The following is a 22,797-nucleotide window of genomic DNA, read 5'->3' as shown; positions in this document are numbered from 1 at the left end:
TAGAAGCAGTTGTCTCTTTGTTGCAGTTAAAAAGACAAAGTTGGCAATTCTGGCTATACTTCTGTTATTATAATAATTTCTTTATTTTTATTTTATTTATAGATCACTCTGATTTAACTATTTGTGGCTTGTATTTTGTTCCCCTGCACTTTTGTACACATTTGTTCTGCACCTTACTTGATTCTGACCTTATTAAGTTTTTTCTTTTTCTTTATTATAACAGTAAATTCTGATCTAACTTTAGTCTGTAAATTTTGAATTGCTTTAGGTTGTATCAATGTTGCACTGTTGTGTGCTGGCATATGCAATTTAGCAGAATGCGCTAGGAGCTCTGCGTGTCAGAATAAAAATAAAATTTTAGGAGTTCAAGTTAACCTCAAAAACAGATTTTTTTTAAAGGTATAAGTTCTAAAATGTATTTAAAACAGGGTGGTTATCTTGTCATAAGTTGAGCTACAAAAAAATAAGCTGTTGCTGAAATTTTGACACGATTGTTTCTCCTGTGATGTAATATTATGGTCAGTTCAATTTAATTCAATTCAATTTTATTTATAGCGCTTTTCACAATTGGTAATTGTTTCAAAGCAGCTTTACATTAATAGAAGCAGGGGAAAACACAGAAAAATAATTGAAAGACACATAAGTAGCAAAATACAGCGGCTATAAATAAATTTTATAAGCGAGCGTATTAATAATGTAATGTATAGAAGAGGGTGCTAACTTAAGCCAATGTCGGCTGATTCCTTGGGGTTGAAATGTTCGCTTTCAAATGATAGAAAAGAGATTCCTGAAACAAATGATATAAGAATCATCAGGTGTTTCTGTACCTAAAGTGAATACAGAGAAGATCAAAGTTTATTACAGTATGATGCCTTTACCGCAGTTTTATTTTACAGTATAATACCCTCACTGTAACCTAGTTTAAAAAAAATATTGCCTCGAAGGGGAATTAAACTTTTATAACACTATTTTATTCAACAACAGTAGCACTACTGCTGTTGTTTTAAAGCAGGGTACCGCAAATTCAAAACATACAGTAAATCACTGTAAATTAAATGTTAATACCCATAATGCAATGCATATTACAGTAATGAACTGGAAAGGAAAATTATGGTATTTTACTGGGCATTTTGTGGTAAGTAACTGTAGAAATTACAGTTAAAGGTGCAGTGTGTAGATTTTAGCGCCATCTAGCAGTGAGATTGTGAATTGCAACCAACAGCTCAGTCCACCGTTCACCGAAATGCATAGAGAAGCTACAGTAGCTGCTAAGGGTGTCACGATTTCGATTTTAAATCGAAATCGATCGGAATTAAGTCACAACCTCGAACTTCAAATTAAAAAAATGGGATCGTCGATGCTGCCACGCCCCCATGTCACGTCCAGTCAGCTTGCCAAGCGTGGGAAAAAACTCTCAGAGGTGACTGTAAAAACATCGGTCCAGCGGAACGCAATTTATATTTTAAACACGAGGGATATATTGCTACGACTCCTTGAAATGCATATCATAAACAGGATTATTTACTACCTAGTGATCTGACTTTGGACAGAGAGCAGCTCTCTGCACGTAACTTACGCGAGAGTGAGAGAGGATTTTTGTGAAGCGGGTTATATTTGAAACAAAAGGGATAGTTTGCCTCAGCTCGCATGAAACGCATAAAACTGAATAAACGTAAGGATTACCACTGTAGCTTATGTTTAGACTACGGACAGATGAGACGTGAGACAAAGAGAAGCGCAGCTGCTTATGACGTGCTGGATTTATTTCAGATGCTAGGAGTCCAAGACGCGCACATAAAATTCATGTGCTTGCAAGAAGAATCCTCTCTCTACAAGCTCTCTTGCGTAAAGTGAAGCCCACAAATCCCCATGCAAGGAAAAGCACGTGCATGATAATGTGAAACTATAATAATAATAATAATAATAAATAATAATGGCAGAGCATTTTTGTCTTAAAAAAAAAGTAAAAATCGAGAATCGAACCGAATCATGACCTTAGAATTGAAAATGTAATTGAATCAAGGATTTGGAGAATCGTGACACCCCTAGTAGCTGCCACAGGACAAACATGTTGTTGTCTACGACAAAATACAGTAGTGACAAAACACGCTCTGTAGAGCAGTTTAGGGCTACTGTAGAAACATGGCGGCACAAAATGGCGAGTTCCATGTAAGGGGGCACACGGTGTATGTAGAAAAAAACGGCTCAATCTAAGGTAATAAACACATAACAGTTCATTTTGTGAGGTCTTTATACACCACTGATAATATAGTTATGTATATTATATTGAATTTCTGTCAAAAGATCTTTTTAAAAGTTACACACTGTACCTTTAAGTCTAACAGTCAGTGAAGTCTAAAGTCTACTTGAAAGGGGAAAACAAATATCTCTATAATCACATGCTAAAATCACAAATAAACAACATATTTCTGACCAACAATAAAATCTGACATCAACTGTACTATAATTTTTCATGAAATTAATAATTCATCTACATGGTGTATTTGGAAGATGCTTCTGTACAAAGTGATTTACAATTCAATCCATAAAATGTGTTTTTGTTCTCTCATTTATAAGTCACTTTAAATAAAAGCATCTGCTGAATGAATAAACGTAAACCCCTTGGGGATCGAACCCATGACCTTTGCATTGCTTACGTAATGCGTCATCAGCTGAGCTACAGGAACACCACAACAAACAAACAAACAAACATACCAAATATAGTATTGTCAACTTAGTCTTGAATCAGAAAATGTGGAAAGCAGCACAAGAATCTCAAGGGATTAAATCACCACATACTTGTATTGTTTTATTAAATGCATTGCAAAATATATATATATAGAAAGACAATAATGACAGAGCTTCTATTTCATTATACACTCCTTTAAAAGTGATCCATATTAGCCAGCGGCACACACACGGTCAAAAGCACACGTCAGGCTGAATAATTTATACTTCCACCTCAGTGGGTTCAATATCAATGCTGTTAGTTGTAAATCGGTCACACTGGAGAGACTAATGAACGCTATGATAGATTAGTAACGCCTGACATGAATGTTCATCTCTGCTTCATTAAACTCAGAAGTGTTGCTCAGTGGTAAATACAGCTGTGTAAATCTGACTCTTGAAAGTATATGAAATCCGCCATACTGTATGACTGTGAGTTTATGGGCTGGTTTGATCTATAGTGCCACAGCAGACGATATGGAGCCCTGAAATGAATAGTGAAAAGACCTGGCCTGCTTTCTTGTTTTCCCAGTGTTAATACAGAAGGGAAAAGTACATTAACTAAATGGCAACATAAAACACCCTTGTAGTCGAACTTTAACGGAAAAACAATGTGTTTTCCTTTTTAATACAGTATTATAAAAATATATAGTTGTTTGGTTACCTATAAAACAAGCTTTAACTTTTAGAAACTTCAGAGGGAAAATTAATTTTGCGCTTAAAAGACACCTAATAGCCACCCAAACACATATAGAGCATAAACATCTTTTAATATAGTTAAAGTACATGCTCAATTAAAATGTACCTAATGCATTATTGGATAATACTGTGCGAATTGATTCCTAACAAAGCTCATGGAACTAGGGGGCGCTCTATAGTCAATTGCTGGGGTGAACATGTGCATTACAAGGGGGTGGTCTCGCACCTGCACACACAAAGCAACTCAGTGCGATCACCACAATTACACAACAGAGCTGGTCTTGGTGGACACGCAAATCTGCTTCATTAAAAGCACCTGACAGGCCATGCAGACAGAAAGAGAGATATGTGTACATATAGAAAGATAAAGTGTAAGAGGCATAAAAGAAAAGATAATTTTTTTGTTTTTTCAACACAGTTTTGAGTCAAAAAGGGTCAAATCCAGCAACTGGGTTACATTAACACATATATGTTTATTTTTGGCCCAACAATGAGATGAAATAACTCAGCATTTTGGGTTGAAACAACCTAGCATAGGTTGAGTTCATCCATTTTTGACCCAACGTTGAGGTAAAAATGATGTTTAATATGCATTGAGCTGAATAATCCCAATACTGTATCCCATGATGGAACACATGGCCCTGACCTTGACATTCAGTATGGGTGTCACATGGAAAGCAATATCTTCACATTTCCTTGACTTTTTATTTGATGGGATGGCAAAATCTTGAAAGTGATGTAATTTTTATGATAAATTATGTTATAGATATATAAAGCAATGGCACTTCGGGTGACCCGAACACTCGGCATATGGGTGCTTGCATAAGAAATCTCTTCAATATCTCTATTATTTCTTCTAGACATTAAGTAGGACAGCAAATGTTAAAGTCTCCTGTATCTTAGATATATCTCACAAACGAGTTTAAGAAGAGATCTCAACAATCTCACAAACTGAGCTTAGATCTGCGAGGTCTGCAATAAAAAAAGTCAATATTGTTGAAGATTTAAATATACAGTAAGCTAAAACATTCTTGCCTCATCAGTTTCTGTCAAATATCCTGAACGATGAAAAAGCAACCTTCGAGCAATAAGATTTTTCTCTGGTATAATAGAAGTCATCTTTCAAATAGATTTTCCCCTAAATGTGTAATTGTTATGGAACTGTGGAACTTTTTCTTAAGCATCACACATTTTTGACAGTGTTGACTGACTTTCTACTAGGGGTGGGGTAGGGATTTTGATTTATTAGATGCATTTCGATGCGTACGTTTAAGATTCTGAATCGATTCACAAACTGAATCAAATCGGGATGCTAAAAATCGATTCTGAATCAAACTGAGACACTAAGATTAATTCTGAATCGAATAGGGAAGCTAAGAATCGATTCTGAATCTATTTGTGACACTAAGAATTGATTTTAAACCAAATCAAGACGCTAAGAATTGATTCTGAATCGAATCAGGACACAAAGAGATGATTCTGAATCTAATCGGGACACTAAGAATAGATATCGGAATCTAATCAGGACACTAAGAATGGATTTTGAATCAAATCAGTACCATAAGAATCAATTCTGAATTGAATCGGGATGCTAAGAACCGATTCGGAATCGAATCGAGATGCTAAGAATCGATTCGGAATCGAATCGGGATGCTCACAATCGATTCGGAATTGAATCGGGATATTAAGAACCAACTCTGAATCAAATCGAGACGCTAAGAATTGATTCTGAATCTAATCAGGAAGCTAAGAATTTGGAATCAAATCGGGGCCCTAAGAATCGGTTCTGAATCGAATTGAGACAAGACAGTAAAAATTGATTCTGAATCTAATCGGGATGCAAAGAATGGATTCTGAAGCAAATGGGGACCCTAAAAATCGATTCTGAATCGAATTGAGACGCTAAGGATCGATTCTGAAATAAATCGGGACGCGGAGAGCCGATTCTGAATCGAATCGAGACGCTAAGAATTGATTCTGAATCTAATCAGGAAGCTAAGAATGGATTTGGAATCGAATCGGGGCCCTAAGAATCGGTTCTGAATCGAATTGAGACGAGACAGTAAGAATTGATTTTGAATCGAATCGGGATGCAAAGAATGGATTCTGAATCGAATCGGGATGCAAAGAATGGATTCTAAAGCAAATGGGGACCCTAAAAATCGATTCTGAATCGAATTGAGACGCTAAGGATCGATTCTGAATCAAATCGGGACGCGGAGAGCCGATTCTGAATCGAATCGAGACGCTAAGAATTGATTCTGAATTTAATCAGAAAGCTAAGAATGGATTTGGAATCGAATCGGGGCCCTTAGAATCGGTTCTGAATCGAATTGAGACGAGACAGTAAGAATTGATTCTGAATCTAATCGGGATGCAAAGAATGGATTCTGAATCGAATCGGGATGCAAAGAATGGATTCTGAAGCAAATGGGAACCCTAAAAATCAATTCTGAATCGAATTGAGACGCTAAGGATCGATTCTGAATCAAATCGGGACGCGGAGAGCCGATTCTGAATCGAATCGAGACGCTAAGAATTGATTCTGAATCTAATCGGCAAGCTAAGAAATGTATTTGGAATCGAATCGGTGCCCTAAGAATCGATTCTGAATTGAATGGGGATATTAAGAACCGATTCTGGAGACGGTAAAAATTGATTCTGAATCTAATCGGGAAGCTAAGAAATGTATTTTGAATCGAATCGGTGCCCTAAGAATCGATTCTGAATTGAATGGGGATATTAAGAACCGATTCTGGATCGGATCGAGACGGTAAGAATTGATTCTGAATCTAATCGGTAAGCTAAGAAATGTATTTGGAATCGAATCAGGGCCCTAAGAATCGATTCTAAAACTGAATTGGGATATTAAGAACCGATTCTGGATCGAATCGAGACGGTAAGAATTGATTCTGAATCTAATCGGGACGCAAAGAATGGATTCTGAAGCAATTGGGACCCTAAAAATCGATTCTGAATCGAATTGAGATGCTAAGGATAAATTCTGAATCAAATCAGGATGCAGATCGACTCTGAATCTAATCGAGATGCTAAGAACTGATTCTAAATCAAATCAAGACGCTAAGAATTGATTTTGAATGGAATCAAAACTCTGAGAATCAATTTTGAATCAAATCGGGACCATAATAATCGGTTCTGAATTGAATCGAGATATTAAGAACCGATTCTGAATTAAATCGTGACGCTAAGAATCTATTCTAATTTGAATTGGGATGCAAAGAATGAATTCTGAATCAAATTGGGGTGCAAAGAATGGATTCTTAATTGAATTTAGATGCTAAGGACTGATTCTAAATCAAATCAAGATGCTAAGAATTGATTTTGAATGGAATCAAAACTCTGAGAATCAATTTCGGGACCATATTAATCGATTCTGAATTGAATCATGATGCTAAGAATCCATTCGGAATCGAATTGGGATGCAAAGAATGGATTCTGAATTAAATCAGGGCACTAAAAATGGATTCTGAATTAAATTGGGACACTTAGAATCGATTCTAAATCAAATTGAGACGCTAAGAATCGATTCTAAATCAAATCGGGACACTGAGAAGGGATTCTGAATCTAATCGAGATGCTAAGAATTTATTTTGAATGGAATCAGACTTTGAGAATTAATTTTGAATCAAATCGGGACCTAAGAATCGATTCCAAATCAAATCTTGATGGTCCAAACGATTCCCACCCCTAGTACTTTCTACTATGTTTAAAGAGAAATCAATCAGTTTTCTCTTTCTCTCTCTCTCTCTCTCTCTTACACAAACACACACAAACAGAGTTCTTAAACTCACTCTTATCATGAATGTTGAAGTCGAGTGGCTCATTGTTGGCTTGTGTAAAGTGTCTGGTGTCATTTACATGCAGGTGTTCAGACTGAATTAGCTCAATGCTCTTCTCTTTACCTTCTTAAACTGTTTGCCGTCACCACTTCAATATTCTACACTCATTATTTTTGCATTTATTATCATTCTGGATACACAGCCCATGTTTACTCAAAGCAATGACCTCCAGGTGCGAGAACTGTGTGGATACAGTCTACATTATTAACATAAAGTGTCAAACAAATAGATTCTCAAGACCTCAAAGGTTCCAGAACCCCATGAAGAACCTCCGAGCAGCTTAAAAAGTCTCACCACAAAAGCTATTAGGTTGAATGCATTTTAGACTACCTCTTAATGTGGTTGGAGGAATATTTAAAAATCATACAAGTTACTGGAGATGATTTGCATTTGTACATTGTACCTGATCATAAATGAGATAAACCAATGTAAACCTCAGAGAATTTGGTTTTCTGGCCCAAATTAAATGTATACCTTTAATGCAGTGTCACTAAAAGTCAATGGCAAAATATCTTTTTCTTTTCAAACGTAGCATTCCTTCTAAGAACAATGGGTCTCATTCACTAAGCATGTTCACGCACAAATTTGTCCGCAAAATGTGCATACGGACGTTTTAACTTACAAATCATGATACAACAAAAACTTTCGTACTATAATTGATTTTAAATGTATGCAAAAACGTAAAAACAACCTTTTCTTGTTCATGATTATTGCACATGTGTGGTCTACGTTTTTGTATACATTTAAAATAAATGTTAGTACGAAGGTTTTTGTTGAATCATGATTTGTACGTTAAAATGTCCGTACATTTTACGAACAAATTTGTGCGTACGCATGCTTAGTGAATGAGACCCATTATGTTAAAAACAACACAATCAGTGTTATGCTGCGTACACGTGAATCATTGCATTCCTTCCTCTAGACCACTTGCGTGATTTAACTTCGTGTCATGCAAATGTTTCGCTTGAGTTGAATATTTTCAACTTGTGCAGAGACGCGTTTTAAAGAGAATCGCGCGTTTTCGTAGCAATCACATCGCCCCGAGCGAGTTCTTTTCATTGACTTTGTATGTAATCTACTTGCACAAATGGTTGAATTCGCGCTTGGGGTGTACACCCCATTCGTTTTGGGACAAAACAATTAATGCGTCGGCGAAAATACACATATCTCTGTGTTATTATTGAAACAACACATTTTTCATTAACTTTTTATAACACAAAATCAACATAAAATGACACATGATGTGTTAAAGGTGCAGTATGCGAATTTTAGCTGCATCTAGTGGTGAGGTTGCGAATTGCAACCAATGGCTCAGTCCACTGCTCACTACTCGCTTTTGAAACGCATAGAGAAGCTACAGTAGCCACCACCCGACAAACATGTCATCTTCAGAGACAACTTAGTAAAAAAGTTTGTCCGTTAAGGGCTTCTGTAGAAACATGGTGGCACAAAATGGCGACTTCAATGTAAGGGGACCCTCTGTGTATGTAGATAAAAACATCTCATTCTAAGGTAATAAACACATAACAGTTTATTATGAAAGGTCTTTTTACACCTCTGATAATATAGTTTTGTATATTATTTTGCATTTCTGTCAAGAGATCCTTCTAAAAAATACACACTGCACCTTTAAATAACACTTTTTTTTAATTAACACATCCTTTCTAAGAGTGTTTGACATTTAGCATTTTTTACTTTTGAATTTTAATGTCTTCGAGGTAAAGTGCAAAAGACTAAAAACAAGACTTAAACATGACACGGGCCATTTTTTTGCAAACAACAAAATGAATTACTAATAATAGCCGTCTACTTTTTCTTTCTTTCTTTTCATGAATACATGTGCATGGAGTCACAAACACACACATGTGTGTAGTTTCACACACGTGTTTGTAACTGTCCTGTTGTGTCTGTAATGACAGACTCCCAGAATGCTCTGCAGCCAATTAGCCTGCCATAATTACCCAGACTCCCATTGAGCTGTCAATCAAAGAGTATCTGCACAGGAAGTCCTCCCTCCCTCTGTTAACAGAGGAAAGTCTCCATCGAGCCCACACTACTCTAATATTAGACCAGGATTAACCATCTCTCACACACACAAGATATCTCTCAGTACTGGTTTTCCTGACATCTTTGATTATCTATTATCCATCGCTCCACCTCTTACTCATAATTGCAGAGTGCTCGGCGCAGGCCGAAAAACACATTTGTTTCAACAGATGTTTCAACAGCAATGCTGTGCTTGTGTTGCCATGTAATTCTGATAAACACACATAAATGTATACAAATGAGCGAAAAATGATGTATATATCTCGAGCATTACACTTTTTATGGAAGTCAAAGGTGTTTCTGCTTCCTGCCTGATTACAAATATTTTCCTTTGTGCAACAAAATGAAACTTTTATAGGTTTTGAACAACATAATGACGGGTAAGTTCAGTCTTAACAGATTAACTCTGTGGTTTTTACTTTGTTGAGATCACACTGAATAAATGTTACCGAATTCCACGTGACAAATGAATGAAAAGCAAATATTAAGCTTTTACAAAACTCTGATTTATTGTGTTAAAAAGGCTCAGAAACTTCAGCATGCTGCAGATCTTCACTGTCTTACCTCTGTGAAGTTTTCTTGTACTTCCTCCTGCAATATAAAAACCAAAAAACTGCATTAGATTTGAATCACTTAACAGTAAGAACTAGCAAGATATAATTTGCAACACAGTGTAAGACTGAGTTAAATGGGTTTTTTTTTTTGCCGTATAGCTTTTAATTGGATAGGAGGGTAGAGAGACAACAGTAAATCATGAGATGAAAAAGAGGATTTGGGGGTTGGACCACAGGCTGGGAATTAAACTCAGGTCATTCCAAGCACTATTGTGCAATATTTCTACATGCAACCAACTTGGCTGATGGAGACTGCAGAAAAACTTTAGACGTAAGAAAATCTGTTTTATTCTTTGAGATTAAATTATCAAAGCGTAACCCTAACCCCTAGTGATTTTTCCACGTGTCACCATCAATGCAAAAAATGTAATCTGATGAGAAGTTGAAGTGCACAATAATGTCACAAAATCGTTGATCCGTATTGGTGGAAGTGAGAGATATAAATGCTTATATCTCCTAAATGCATTTTTTTTCAACATTTTAAAGAATAGATATCCTTCAGGTCACACATTCATACAAAAAGGGAAAAAAAGGACGAAATTAAAAATTTCAATTGGACTTTAAAGCATCACGAGCTGTATTTCCATTAAAGGTTTGCGCAAAAGTGTAGCGTTACTTTCTAAATGTAAACAAAAACAAAAAACTATTGATGACGTTTCCATTAATCGATGTTATGCGACACGTTGCGTCCAAACCGAAATGCGCATGAGATCGAAGTACTATGCACTGTAAAACCTAAAAGTTAACTCAACTCAAACCATTTAAGTAAACCGGTTGCATTCGTTTTAAAACACATGCATTTTAGTACTGTGAATTTAAACAAATTAAGTCATATGCAGTAATGCACTTATATTTAAGTTCACGCTACTTAAATATAAGTGCATAATTGCACATGACTCAAGTTCACAGTACTTTAATTTATGTGTTTTAAAACTTAGAGCCTGTTTACACGAGAACGCTTGAGGGTGAAAACGTAAAAATATTTTATCGGCTGTGCCTTTCGTTTACACAGCGACGGCGTTTTGGGGGCTTAAAAAGCAAAAAAGTGAAACCCCCCTTCAGAGTGGAAATCTTAAAAACGATTTACCGTCGCATTCTCGTCTAAAGAGTAAAAACGCAGAAGTCTGCTCACAGTGGCTCTCGTCGCGTACGCATTTACGTCACAGGCATGCGCCAGTTCAGGAAAATAACAACAAACATGTCGGATTATTTCCATACGTCGGACCTTCACGTTGCCATAGCAGCTCTGATAAATATACAAGTCTTTCCAGCAGTTGTACGAAATATTCACAGCTAGTATTACTGATCAAAGAAGGCGCCAATTCGTCGGAGGCAAACCAGACGGCTTTGGACGAGACCTGGGAGAACCAGGAAGAAGGTTGTACGCAGGCACACGGACTTCGTGTTGTTGTGTGTCAGTGCTTCACATTGCCACCTAGCCACCTGGAGTGCATACTAGATCGAATATCACACACTTTTGCGTCACCATATGCACGCAGATTTCCCCCTCAAAACGCTCGTATAAACGCGTAATAAAAAGTGATAACGCAACGCCACTTTTGCGGTTTCTTTTCAGATCGTTTCCATGTAAACGTAGGCTTAAATGGCCTAATGCAACCGGTTTACTTAAATGGTTTGAGTTAAGTTAATTGGTAGGTTTTACAGTGTGAGAGTGACTAGAAAGCATACAGAGCAGTCGACTCCCGAATCGCTCTCGCGATATTTTAATGTCATGTGCTTGTCCGTTCTTGTGACGCCACATGAAGTTTACCACACCCCTTATGTCTTCTCCTTCAATCAAACATACCACGCCATATTTAAATTCACAATTAAATTAAAATTAAAAAGTATTGTTTTGGGGGAATATTGTAGGTCTGCATCTAATCAAACTAATCGTTTGCAGAATAAAAGTTTTTGTTAACATCATATATATATGTGTGTGAAGTGTATAACAATTATGTATATATAAATACACACACATGTATGGAGCCCCCAAGAGGACATGGAGCAAAAATTAAATTAAGTTTAGTTTCGCGTGCGCACATGAAACTATTGCATGCTCGCGTGAAACTATCGTGTGCACACGTGAAACTATTGTGTGCACACGTGAAACTATCGTGTGCACACGTGAAACTTTTTACTTTTACTCCAATGTCACCTAAGGGGCTCGGTACACATGCATGTATAGTTGTAAGAAAAAAAATGTATATACAGTATTAAGTATTCATATTTATTCATAATATAAATTGTATATAAATATAAAAATGTATATATACGCATGTAAATATTTCTTAAATATATACAGACGTGTGTGTATTTATAACTATTATACACAATACACACACATATGATGTAAACAAAAACTTTTATTCTGCAAAAGATTAGATGCGATTAGTTGCTATGTAGCCCTAGAATAATGTGGTATTTATTACAAATGACTTCATTATTTTTTATGTATTATTATTTATGTGCCCTCATAATCTTTGAACAAAAGAAAATCATTTCATCTCTAAAATGATCTCTCTTTACTTACGGTCACAAGCTATGACACCTGGGCGGAGCCCACGAAAAGATCGTACCAATTAGCAACAAGACCCAATTTCAAACGATCCAATAAGTTCTCGAAGGACGAATTCAAGACAATTAAAAAAAAATTCAGACGCTAAAGAGTGATCATGTGAGTTTTACGCGTGCCAGGTGATGTGTAAATACGATAAAGTTTTTCCATTGCGATTTTTTTCCCATTTACGAATTGCCTAAAAAATGCCTCGAAATTGTAATGTTTGAAACCATCATTTCAACTTGCGCAATTTGAAGGCTCTCATAATTTTGCCAAGTGGTTGATGTCCTCAGGGCAATGTTATGTTGACCCTGGGACAACATTTCAATCAACCAATCAGGGGTGCGTTTCCCAAACAATGACGTAACTCGTTGCTGAACGACCATAGTACAATGCATCGTTGGAGAAATGAACTGAAATGAAAGCATAGTAACTTTGTCGCACATTCGTCGTTTGAACCATGTTGGTTTAACAACATAGTTGATGATGTCACGTGGGAGCTGAAGTACTAATTAATCCGATTTAAAGTCAGATTATTGCTGTAAATAACATATATTGCATCGGAAGACTGATTTTGTTATCGTGATTCAGTTATCGGTTGTTTATTTTCAAGATATTTAATTCACGCGCAAGTTCCCTCTTACGTCACTCCTCCCAGGGATTCCCCAGGGTCTTAACGCTCGTAGTTCTGCGCACATGCACAGTTTTCAAATGCAGCGCTTTCAGTCTGTTTATAAAATTTAAACATGTTTTTTGCTTATTTTGTTCAAAAGAATGATTAATGTAAGTCTACATATGATAATAACAAGGAACGATGCTTCTAACGACAGGTGAAGAGCTGTCGTTGCAACGACACAAGTTAGCGATGCAGTTTGCGAATGTTCGTTCAAACGATGGTTTCGGGAAACGCCAAATCGTTGAACGATGTAAGTAACGATGGAATGTTCGGTGCCTAACGACGCTTTTGGGAAACGCACCCCAGATTTCAGAAATAAGTTTACAGTTTGTTTCAAGCTTAAGCCTACAACCAGGATTAGCTGCTTAGACCATTTTTTTCACTTATCATTTCCTTCTGATTTTAGGGTTCGGTTATGGTTGGGTTTTATTTACAAAAATGTTGTCCTTGGGTCAACACAATATGTTGCCCTGCGGACATCTGTCACTTGGCAAAATCAGGTCGAGCCAATTTGAAGAGTAATGGAAACACAGCTACAGCCTCTAGTATGCTTTCAACGCTTGTTGCTAACAACCCATGCAGTACATACTGTACATTTGCCTAAAGACTGTTAATAACAGTAAATTGACAGTAAAGCAATTAGTCAGCGCACAAAAAGACCATCACTGCCTATTCATTACTCATCCCTGTCATAAGCCAATACATCACAGCTGCCTAAAACAGCTCTTTATGAAAAAGAAACTCCCTCACTTTCTCTCTTCTGTCTTAAATCACTCCCTCAAACCATTAAGCTATTGTACACACACAAGGTCAAGTGCAAAACCGTGTTTACGTATGTGCGCACACAAACCCGACAGCTGTGCCCATTTGAAGCTTTTCCACGAGATTAAGGCAGATGTAGACCGTTAACATCTACATCTATCCATTACAGCTTCATCTTCGTGCCCGAAACACATGAGAGCAGCTTATAATCCCGTGAACTGGCCTAACATCCTGAGAATGAGCAATGGTATTAATGCAATGATAGCAAAACAATTGGTTTTGGCTCTCCCTGAGGAGATTTTTTATTAAAATCTAAAGAATAGTTTGCCCAATTTTGTCATTCACAAATTCTCATGTTGTTCCACGCCTGAATGATTTTCTTTCTTATGAGGAACACAAAAAAGCTCTTTTCTAAAGACTGAAAGCATGACCAGAAGCTGTAATAAGTGTTACAGAGGAAACCTATTGAATGCTATTAATGCACTCAGAAAGCATTGCATTGCTTGGTAATAAACGGATTATAAAAGTTGCAAAAGCATGCACCATAAATGCATCTGCTAAAACATGCTTTTACCTAAAGTGATATACATTCAAGTTATAGATTTTATCGGTATATTTAATTTAGCTACATTTACATGTATGCCTATGGAAGAAGCATTTTATCATTATGTGAGTCTCTGTTTCTTCAAATCGAACCCAGAACCTATAAAATATACCACGCATGCCCCTGATCACTATATAAACTAAAATGTATGTAACCCACGTAAGGTTGAAGGTCATACAGGTTTGCAATGTTATGAGGGTGAATGAATGATAAAATTTTCCTTTGCAGGTGAGGAGAGGATGGGAGGGCCTAAGAAAAGAAAAAAGAGTAACACGTCTTTTAATCTCTCTTTCTGTCTTTCTCTTTTCTTCTTCACACATTGTGAGGAAATTGCATTTCATTCACTGAGTCCTGGAGCAATAAGAGACTTCTGAAGAGTCTCCGGCGCCCAATAACAGCCAGAGAGAAAAACTGATTGCCGTCAAAGAATTGAGTTCATGTATACAGGAGAACAAAACCTTTCATTTGTATCTAAGAAGTATTTGAAACATTAAAACGTGAGCGGCTCTCAGTGCTGTGAAAGTCTTAAAACACCTGACTAAAGAGCGCAATAACTCATAATCTCCTGAAAAACCTGTCACGAATATATCCATAAAGTGAAAAACATGCTGATCCGTATTTTCTTCAATCTCATTTGCCTAAAGAAGACCCAGCAGTGTCGAAACGTTGCTTTTTATTAAATATGGGAGTTAAAAGCAGTGTTGCAGACAAACATTACATTTCTTTCACTTTAGTAGTTTTTTCACCCTGCACCTGCCAGAAGGTGGGATGTGCACACAATTACTTGTTAAACATTACTTGTCTTATAATTAAAAGATTTACATTGTAAAAGTTGTTTTTATGACAATGAAGTGCAAGCTTCACTTATTTTTATTATCAGAATAAAAAATCTTGTTTCCATTATGTAATGCCGAAAAAGTAAATAATAATGCACTAAAAATGCATTATATATATTAAACTATACAGTAATGCATTTTCCCCAGAAAAATATCATTTCATTATTCTTTTCCATTTTGGGAATAAAACTAAACCCATTTAAATTGACACCTAGACATGTTTTCATGAAATTCTGATACTCAGCATAACCTTATAACAGTGAGTACAAACACAATAAGTACAAACACGCAAACATACACCGTTAAAAACAAAGGCTCCAAAAGGCTGTATGGTTTCATTAAGAATCTGCAAACTTAAAAAAAAAGATATAAAGTTTTATAATTTTATAACCTTTGACTTAAAAAGAGAAACAAAAATGAGGACCTCAGACTGTAAATGCCACCTCCTTCAAAAAAATGATTAATTCAATTTACTAAATTTTTTTAAGGTAAGTGGTCGCAATCAATTTATTTAAGCTATTTAAACAAAAACAATTAGAAAAACTAAAAAAAAAACTTTTGTTTAAATGTAGCTTAAATAAATTGATTGCGACCACTTACCTTAAAAAAATTGAGTAAATTGAATGATTTTTTTTTCAGAACGCTTTCTGCATGTATTATATGTTCATTAACAACTTAACTGTCAAGCCTAATCTTGATCTCTAAAGTTTAAAGTTTTTCACTGTCTGGAGTTAAAATAGTTATAGCAGTTTAAGTATATTAGAATAAATAAAAAGAATGCTATAAGTATATATTTTATATTACAAATATATAAAAATGAAAATGTTTCACACCAAATATGATAAAAAAATAAATTAAGCCATATAACTCAACCAGTTGTGATCCAAATTTCAGGATAAAATCACAAAAAACAAGGTTTTGTGACACTTTTAGTAGATTTACCAACAACGGCCACTAGATGTCAATGGTTTGCTGCATACTCTTGTTATAAATTGATAAATTACTGTCACTACTACATTCTTGAAGCGTTTAAATGATATATATTTTACTTTTTAAGAAAAGGACATTAGTGTCAAAACATGTAATAACGAATGGGCCCACCTGTGGGTCAGTGACATTTCTTGAAATTACTGTTACTACGTCATTCTTTTTTACGAAACAGGGGTCAAATATAAAAACGACATGCTTTGAGCTTTCAAATAAAATATAGTTTGTGAGGTTTCATTAGAATTCAATAGCAAAATATTGAAATAAACTTCAGTGGTGTGCTGGTGGAACGAGTTAACAGTATTTTTAAAAATGTATGCACACTGTGGTCATAAATCACTCCAATACAGTTCCTTCATAAATTATTTTGTAAAACGCTGGCCAAATTCTTATTCTAGAATCTTAAGCCTTTCCAATGATATATAATTTGTCATATTTAGATTTACAAGAAAACGTGTCAGACAGACTTAAAAGGTTTTGCATCTGCTGTTCAATTGCTCTTCTATGGCATCCCTGCGAAGAACCCTTTGAGAACCTTTATTTTTAAGAGTCTACATACAGTACAGTACAGTACACACACAGACCCAACACAACACAAGAAAACCTGTTGAAATACTTACAGTCCCCGCAATCGAAGCCAGATTTTCTCGATCTGTTCTGGCTGCAAGTACTTGAGCGACGTGCGTTCGAACTCCTCGATATCTTTGGTCGGAGACTCCATGATGCTGAGGCAGGAAAAACTTAATCCCGGAGACGGACAAGAGGAGAGTCCCAGCTGTGTTCAGGACCCTGCAGATGTCATACCCGTGATGCTAATGCGTTCAAAGCAAGAGTGTGAGTGTGTGTGTAATAGCACTGCAGTGTCTCTCTCTCTCTCTCTCTCTCTCTCTCTCTCTCTCTCTCTCTCTCTCTCTCTCTCTCTCTCTCTCTCTCTCTCTCTCTGAAATACAGCGCAGCACAGATTAACCCAGACTTCATGAGTGATGGGGAGGGAGTAGAGCAGGCAGGCTGAAGCCTCCAGCGTTGAAGGTCCCAGTGTGCAGTCTGATCAATAATGACACACTGTTTCTCGCTCCCATGGGGACAAAATGAAAATCACCAATGGCATCTCTTTAATACCTCAATTGTTTTCGCTAGACATCAGTGAGATTAAATAAAGCAAATTGAAAGCCCCAGTAATCTGACATACGCATGTCTCCTCGAGTGTCTCAAACTGTGCTTGGAATGGCAAAGGTACTAAAGTGTGCAATCACATTATCAGTGATAAAACAGCCCTAATACTCATACTGTATGTCAACATTTAATTCTTCTAGGAAATGATGAGAGAAACATCCAAGTCTAACATGATGCTTTCAAACGAGACCTTGTATGTGAACCTGCTTAACTTTAATATTCAGTTTGTTTGGTAGGTTGGTGAACTTTTTGTGGACACTGATGACACAAGCCAAATAATCAAACCTAGTGTGAAACACTATAATGAAGAATAGAGAGAGAGAGAGAGAGAGATTGAGAGAGAGATAGATCGAAAGAGAATGAAGAGAGTAATTAGTCTGAAATTGAATAGTGGAGAACCATGAAAGTGATTTATCTCTGACAAAACTGTGATTTTATGAGTGTTAGATGAATTTGTCATGTCACTGTCTAACACATACACATTCATTCATTCACAACCCTACTTAAAGTAGGGGTGGGAGATATGGGGGGGAAATCACGATTGTTTTAGGGGAAAATCACAATTTCACGATTTTATTACAACTCTTTTTCATGTTGGTGACTATTTTGCCATTACTGAGCCCTAATACAGCCATATTAACTCATTCACCGCCAGCCTTTTTGAGAAAAGTTGCCCACCTGCATTTTTGTGATTTTAACAAAATTTTCACAAAATTCCTTGCAGGAAAAATTATTTTCTATAAATATATAAACATACAAATTATATCAAATTAAAGAACACACCCTCTGCTTTCAAACAAACAATAAACAAACAAACAAACAAACAAAATGAGGAAAAACGTTTCATTATATATTTACTTTTTCCACTTAATTTAACCACTGAAATATGGATATTTCTCTTCAAAAATACAACATTTTGAGCAAAAAGCTTAAAAAATTGCGTTTTTTTAAAGGAATTTATGTTAGAGATCAGACTCAGAATGACTATCAAACATAAAGGCATTTAAAATAAATCTTAAAATCTTTTTAACATCCGTTTTTGATAAATTCGTTTTGGCGGTATTACACTTTCACTTTGAAATTTGTCCAGAAAGGCATTTTTATTAGTTAAATATGAAGTCATAAATGACGAGATAACTCGTCAATGGCGGTGAATGAGTTAATGCCCCCATTGAAAAATGCAGTCCTACAAGATAACAAAATATGCACGGACAGTACGCGTACAACAGCCCATGTGCGAGAAAATATTGAGACAGGACACTCCACTACAAAATTACACAAACGAAATAAACGGCTTTGCACCCACACAATATCGTTCACTTCTTCCAAGCATTTTCGGTACCATAATGTTTGATTCCTGTTCTTTGTTTTCTTGATGTTTGTTCTAAACTTTGTTTGCAATGGAGGATCGGCAACTTTTCTTCACTAATCCTAAATTTTTTATGTACTGTAAATGTCGCAAATCAGTGCTGCCCTGACGGCCTGGTAGAGTAATTACTTGAATTACAAATCATTTGTATTGCATACGTGTCAAACATGGCCGTCCGTCATTGAAAGCTCTGCAGACGTGTGCGCGCACAAGCCGAACGCGGACACGGAAAAAAGGTATAGCCGGACATCACTCGCGCGCCTCAGTTTGTCGCGTACTAGCACTTGTCCCATACTTGATCGCTGAAAAAAATAATTCATTCAAATTACAAATTTTTTTTAAGGTAATTGGTCGCAATCAATTTATTTAAGCTACATTTAGAAAAACTAAAAACTTTTGTTTAAATGTAGCTTAAATAAATTGATTGCAACCACTTACCTTAAAAAAATTTAGTAAATAAAATGAATAATTTTTTTTGTGATGTAGGCAGGATACAACAATATTTCCAAAAAAGTGGATCATGGAGACATTTTCACTGCAAAAATGACTTTCTTACTTAGTATTTTTGTCTTGTTTTCAGTAAAAAAAATAAAAATTCTCAAATTAAGATGTATTTTCTTGATGAGCAAAGAGACCTACAAAAATAACTTTAACTTTATAAACTTTAAGCGAATTTGTGTTTAAAACTAACAATAAAATCTGCCAATGGAATAAGGCAGTGCTTCTCAATTATTTTCTGTCACGCCCCCCCCCTCCAGGAAGAGGTAAACATTTCGCGCCCCCCCAACTCTCCGCCGCGACTGTAAATATAATTTGCCTATAAAATTACACATCTGCAAAACCTTGTATCCTTATTAACATTGAGAAAACACAAGAAAACACAAAAAAAGAAATATCGATCAACTTACAACAAAGAATAACTTTATTAACATTGTTTTTTTAGTCTGTGACAGAAAAGACTTAAAATGCATCAATTTCCCTGAAATAAAAAAAAATCAATCCTTATTTAAAATATATTTTTTGACCATTTGATACTGAAAAATTAAATATAATCAATAAATAACACAAGCGGTTTACAGCGTGATTGGGGTGTAATGTCTTTAAAAATCACTTCCTGAAAAAGTATTTTCCCTGGGGTCTCGCGCGCCCCCCCTGGTGTCGCTTCGAGCCCCCCCTGGGGGTCCCACCCCACTATTTGAGAAGAACTAGAATAAGGTAAGCGGTTGCAATCAATTTATTTAAGCTACATTTAAACTAAAAGTTTCTTTGGTATTTCAATTTTTTGTTTAAATGTAGCTTTCAGTGTATTTTAAGAAAAAAAATCTTATTCCATTGGCAGATTTTTTTGCTTGTTTTAAAGGGACACTTAACCCATTTGCATAAAGCTTTGTAGAACCCCAGTCATGTTTTTAAATGATCGTGCATCATTTCCTCAGTTCCCGCTGAGACAGGAGAAATACAGATTTCAGTGTTGCACTTCCTTCTTTCAATGATGTAAAAATCATAATTTTGCATCATTGAAAGAAGGAAGTCCAATATCTTTGTTGAGGGGGTGAGACTACAAACACCCCTTTTCTCGGTCAAACAGGCACCAAATTCTAAATGTATGTTACAATTCGACTACAAATATGACACACTTTCAATAAAGATTAATGTTTCTACGGGTGAAATGCTCCTTTAAGCACTAATTTACTTAAATGTTATATTTTTTGTCTTAAAACTACACTCTGAAAATGTTTGAGTTATTTTTGACCCATAATGGGTAAATATTGGACAGAACACATGGTGGGTTAAAAATGGACCCAATGTCGGGTTGTTGTTATGCAACCATAATAACCCAGCATTCAAACGAGACCTTTATACCCCATTGTTGCATAACAACAACCCAACATTGGGTAATTTTTAACCCAGCATGTGTTCTGTCCAATATTTACCCATTATGTGTAAAAAAAAAAACAGACATTTTTAGACTGTAGAGTTATTTTCCTAAGTTGCTTTATGATGCTTATAGATGCTTTATGCAAATGTATGTTTATTCCAGCCTGTTTACATTTTCAACAGAACCATCAGCCATTGTTTTGTATATGACTTTTCCTTTAAAAAGATCATTTTCTTTCTCCATATTGTTTGCTGCGGCATCATTTGTGACCCATGTTGGCAAATTGAGTCAGAATGGGAACATTTAAAAAAAAATAGTTATTTATATTTAGACATTCTCTATTAAAAAACTTCAAAATAATGCATGATTTGTTGGAATCTGACAAAACATGACAGAACTACACCTGTTTGAAGTTGACAGACTCAGTAAAGTAAAAAAAGCTGAAAAATCCAAAATTAGGACAAAAATGACCACATCCATACCTTAAAATCACAGGTAAAACGAATACATACTGTTGCCGGTGGTTGTTTTTTCCACAGGTTAAATCAGTCAGCTGTGTGCTGTTCATAAGCTGTCAATCTTAAATGTGGTGTGTGTGAAATTTAGCGACATCTAGTGGTAAGATGGCGAATTGCAGCAAACAGCTTATCCCTCAATTTCAAAACGCATCTGTAAGCCGCCACAGGACAAACACGCTATCGTCTGACGAAATGGCTCCTGTAGAAACATGACGGCGACTTCCATGTAAGGAGGCATGGGATGTATGTAGATAAAAACGACTCATCATAAGGTAATAAAAACAATACAGTTCATCATGTAAGGTCTTTATACACCACTGATAATATAGTTATGTTAATAATATTGCATTTCTGTCAAGACATCCTCCTAAAAGTTACACAATGCACCTTTAAGGTATAATGATTTTATTTATAAAAATAAAGTTTTGGTATTTGGGCTCTAGGATCGTACGGCTAATTTGACTCAGGTCATTGGTATGGTGTTGTTAAGTGGATCTGGCAACCCTACATGTTCCATTACGTCATGCAGACCAATCTTTCAAAGCTAGCTTGCTATGGCTAACCTCTCCGAAATGCCTACCCTACATTTAAAGCTCTTTTGTTCTATAGTTTACAAAATCCTACAATGATTGCTAAGTCTTCATGTTTAGTATTGGTCTTGTCAATCATGAAACTTGGCCTGTACCCTGCACTTTTCTAGAGAAAAACTGTGATTGGTTGCTTAATCTGTCAGTCTGTTCCTGTGTACCTGTACGTGACCAAAATAAGTTTTTAAAAAATGTATCACTCTACATGCCAATCTTCAAAAGTCTGGCTGACACAGATCTGATATTTTTAAAGCATTAATTGTCATTAATGATATACTTAAAACATCTTGCAGCAGCTAATGTGTTTATGTTGATGATCCAGCTGTGTTTCTTTAAGCAAACCGTCTTATCAGGACACGCACACGCATCTTTAAACTTCTGCTGAGACATCTGGAGATCAAAGTCACAGATTTCTGAGTAACAGCACCAGAAAGTAATAACGCCATCACATCATTAGTGCAATTTATCACTACAGAGCTTCAGTCGATGATATTTTGCGATGCTTTGTGACTGGATGCTGAAATGGATACACAGAAAAAAAGATCTTTCACATCTTGGTCGTTTCGTCTAGTTGGCTTTTACAGTTAAAGGTGTAACGTGTATTTTTTTAGTTAGTATCTTTACCTTTGTTCCCAGCTTTGTTTCCAATTCTATACCCCGTTATGCTAACGTTACTTCATGTTTTTAAGTCACAAGCACCTGTATTACCTCCAGCTTTATTTTAAAAGGCACCTATTTCATCGCTAAAAAAACAACGTTATTTTGTGTATTTGGTAAAATACTATGTGTTTGCGTGGTTTATTGTTTAAAAAACATATTATTTTTTTCTGAAACGCACGGATTTGAAAAGCACTGTGTTCCTGATTGGCCAGCTAATCTGTACGTTGTGACTGGCCTGAA

The 22,797-nt window shown here is 35.9% G+C and overlaps 1 protein-coding gene across 4 annotated transcripts in view; it reads right to left on the bottom strand.

Moving 5' to 3' along the window:
- The window catches only part of pde1cb (phosphodiesterase 1C, calmodulin-dependent b), a 155,145-nt gene that overhangs the window by 74,179 nt on the left and 58,169 nt on the right, over positions 1-22,797 (bottom strand). Inside the window, exons 1-2 of one of the 4 annotated variants that reach the window (XM_055201354.2) lie at positions 16,992-17,229; positions 9,897-9,923 (exon numbers count right to left, since the gene is read on the bottom strand). The exons of the other annotated variants lie outside the window; for them this stretch is intronic. Of the exons in view, the coding sequence (XP_055057329.2) occupies positions 9,897-9,923; positions 16,992-17,092 (128 nt within the window). The 5' untranslated portion in view covers positions 17,093-17,229. Of the gene's footprint in view, positions 1-9,896; positions 9,924-16,991; positions 17,230-22,797 lie in introns of those variants that run through there. 4 annotated transcript variants of the gene reach the window in all.

Source organism: Misgurnus anguillicaudatus, chromosome 2 (genome assembly GCF_027580225.2).
Source record: "Misgurnus anguillicaudatus chromosome 2, ASM2758022v2, whole genome shotgun sequence".
NCBI classification, from domain to species: Eukaryota; Metazoa; Chordata; class Actinopteri; order Cypriniformes; family Cobitidae; genus Misgurnus; species Misgurnus anguillicaudatus.
This window is presented reverse-complemented; position numbering and strand designations above follow the sequence as displayed.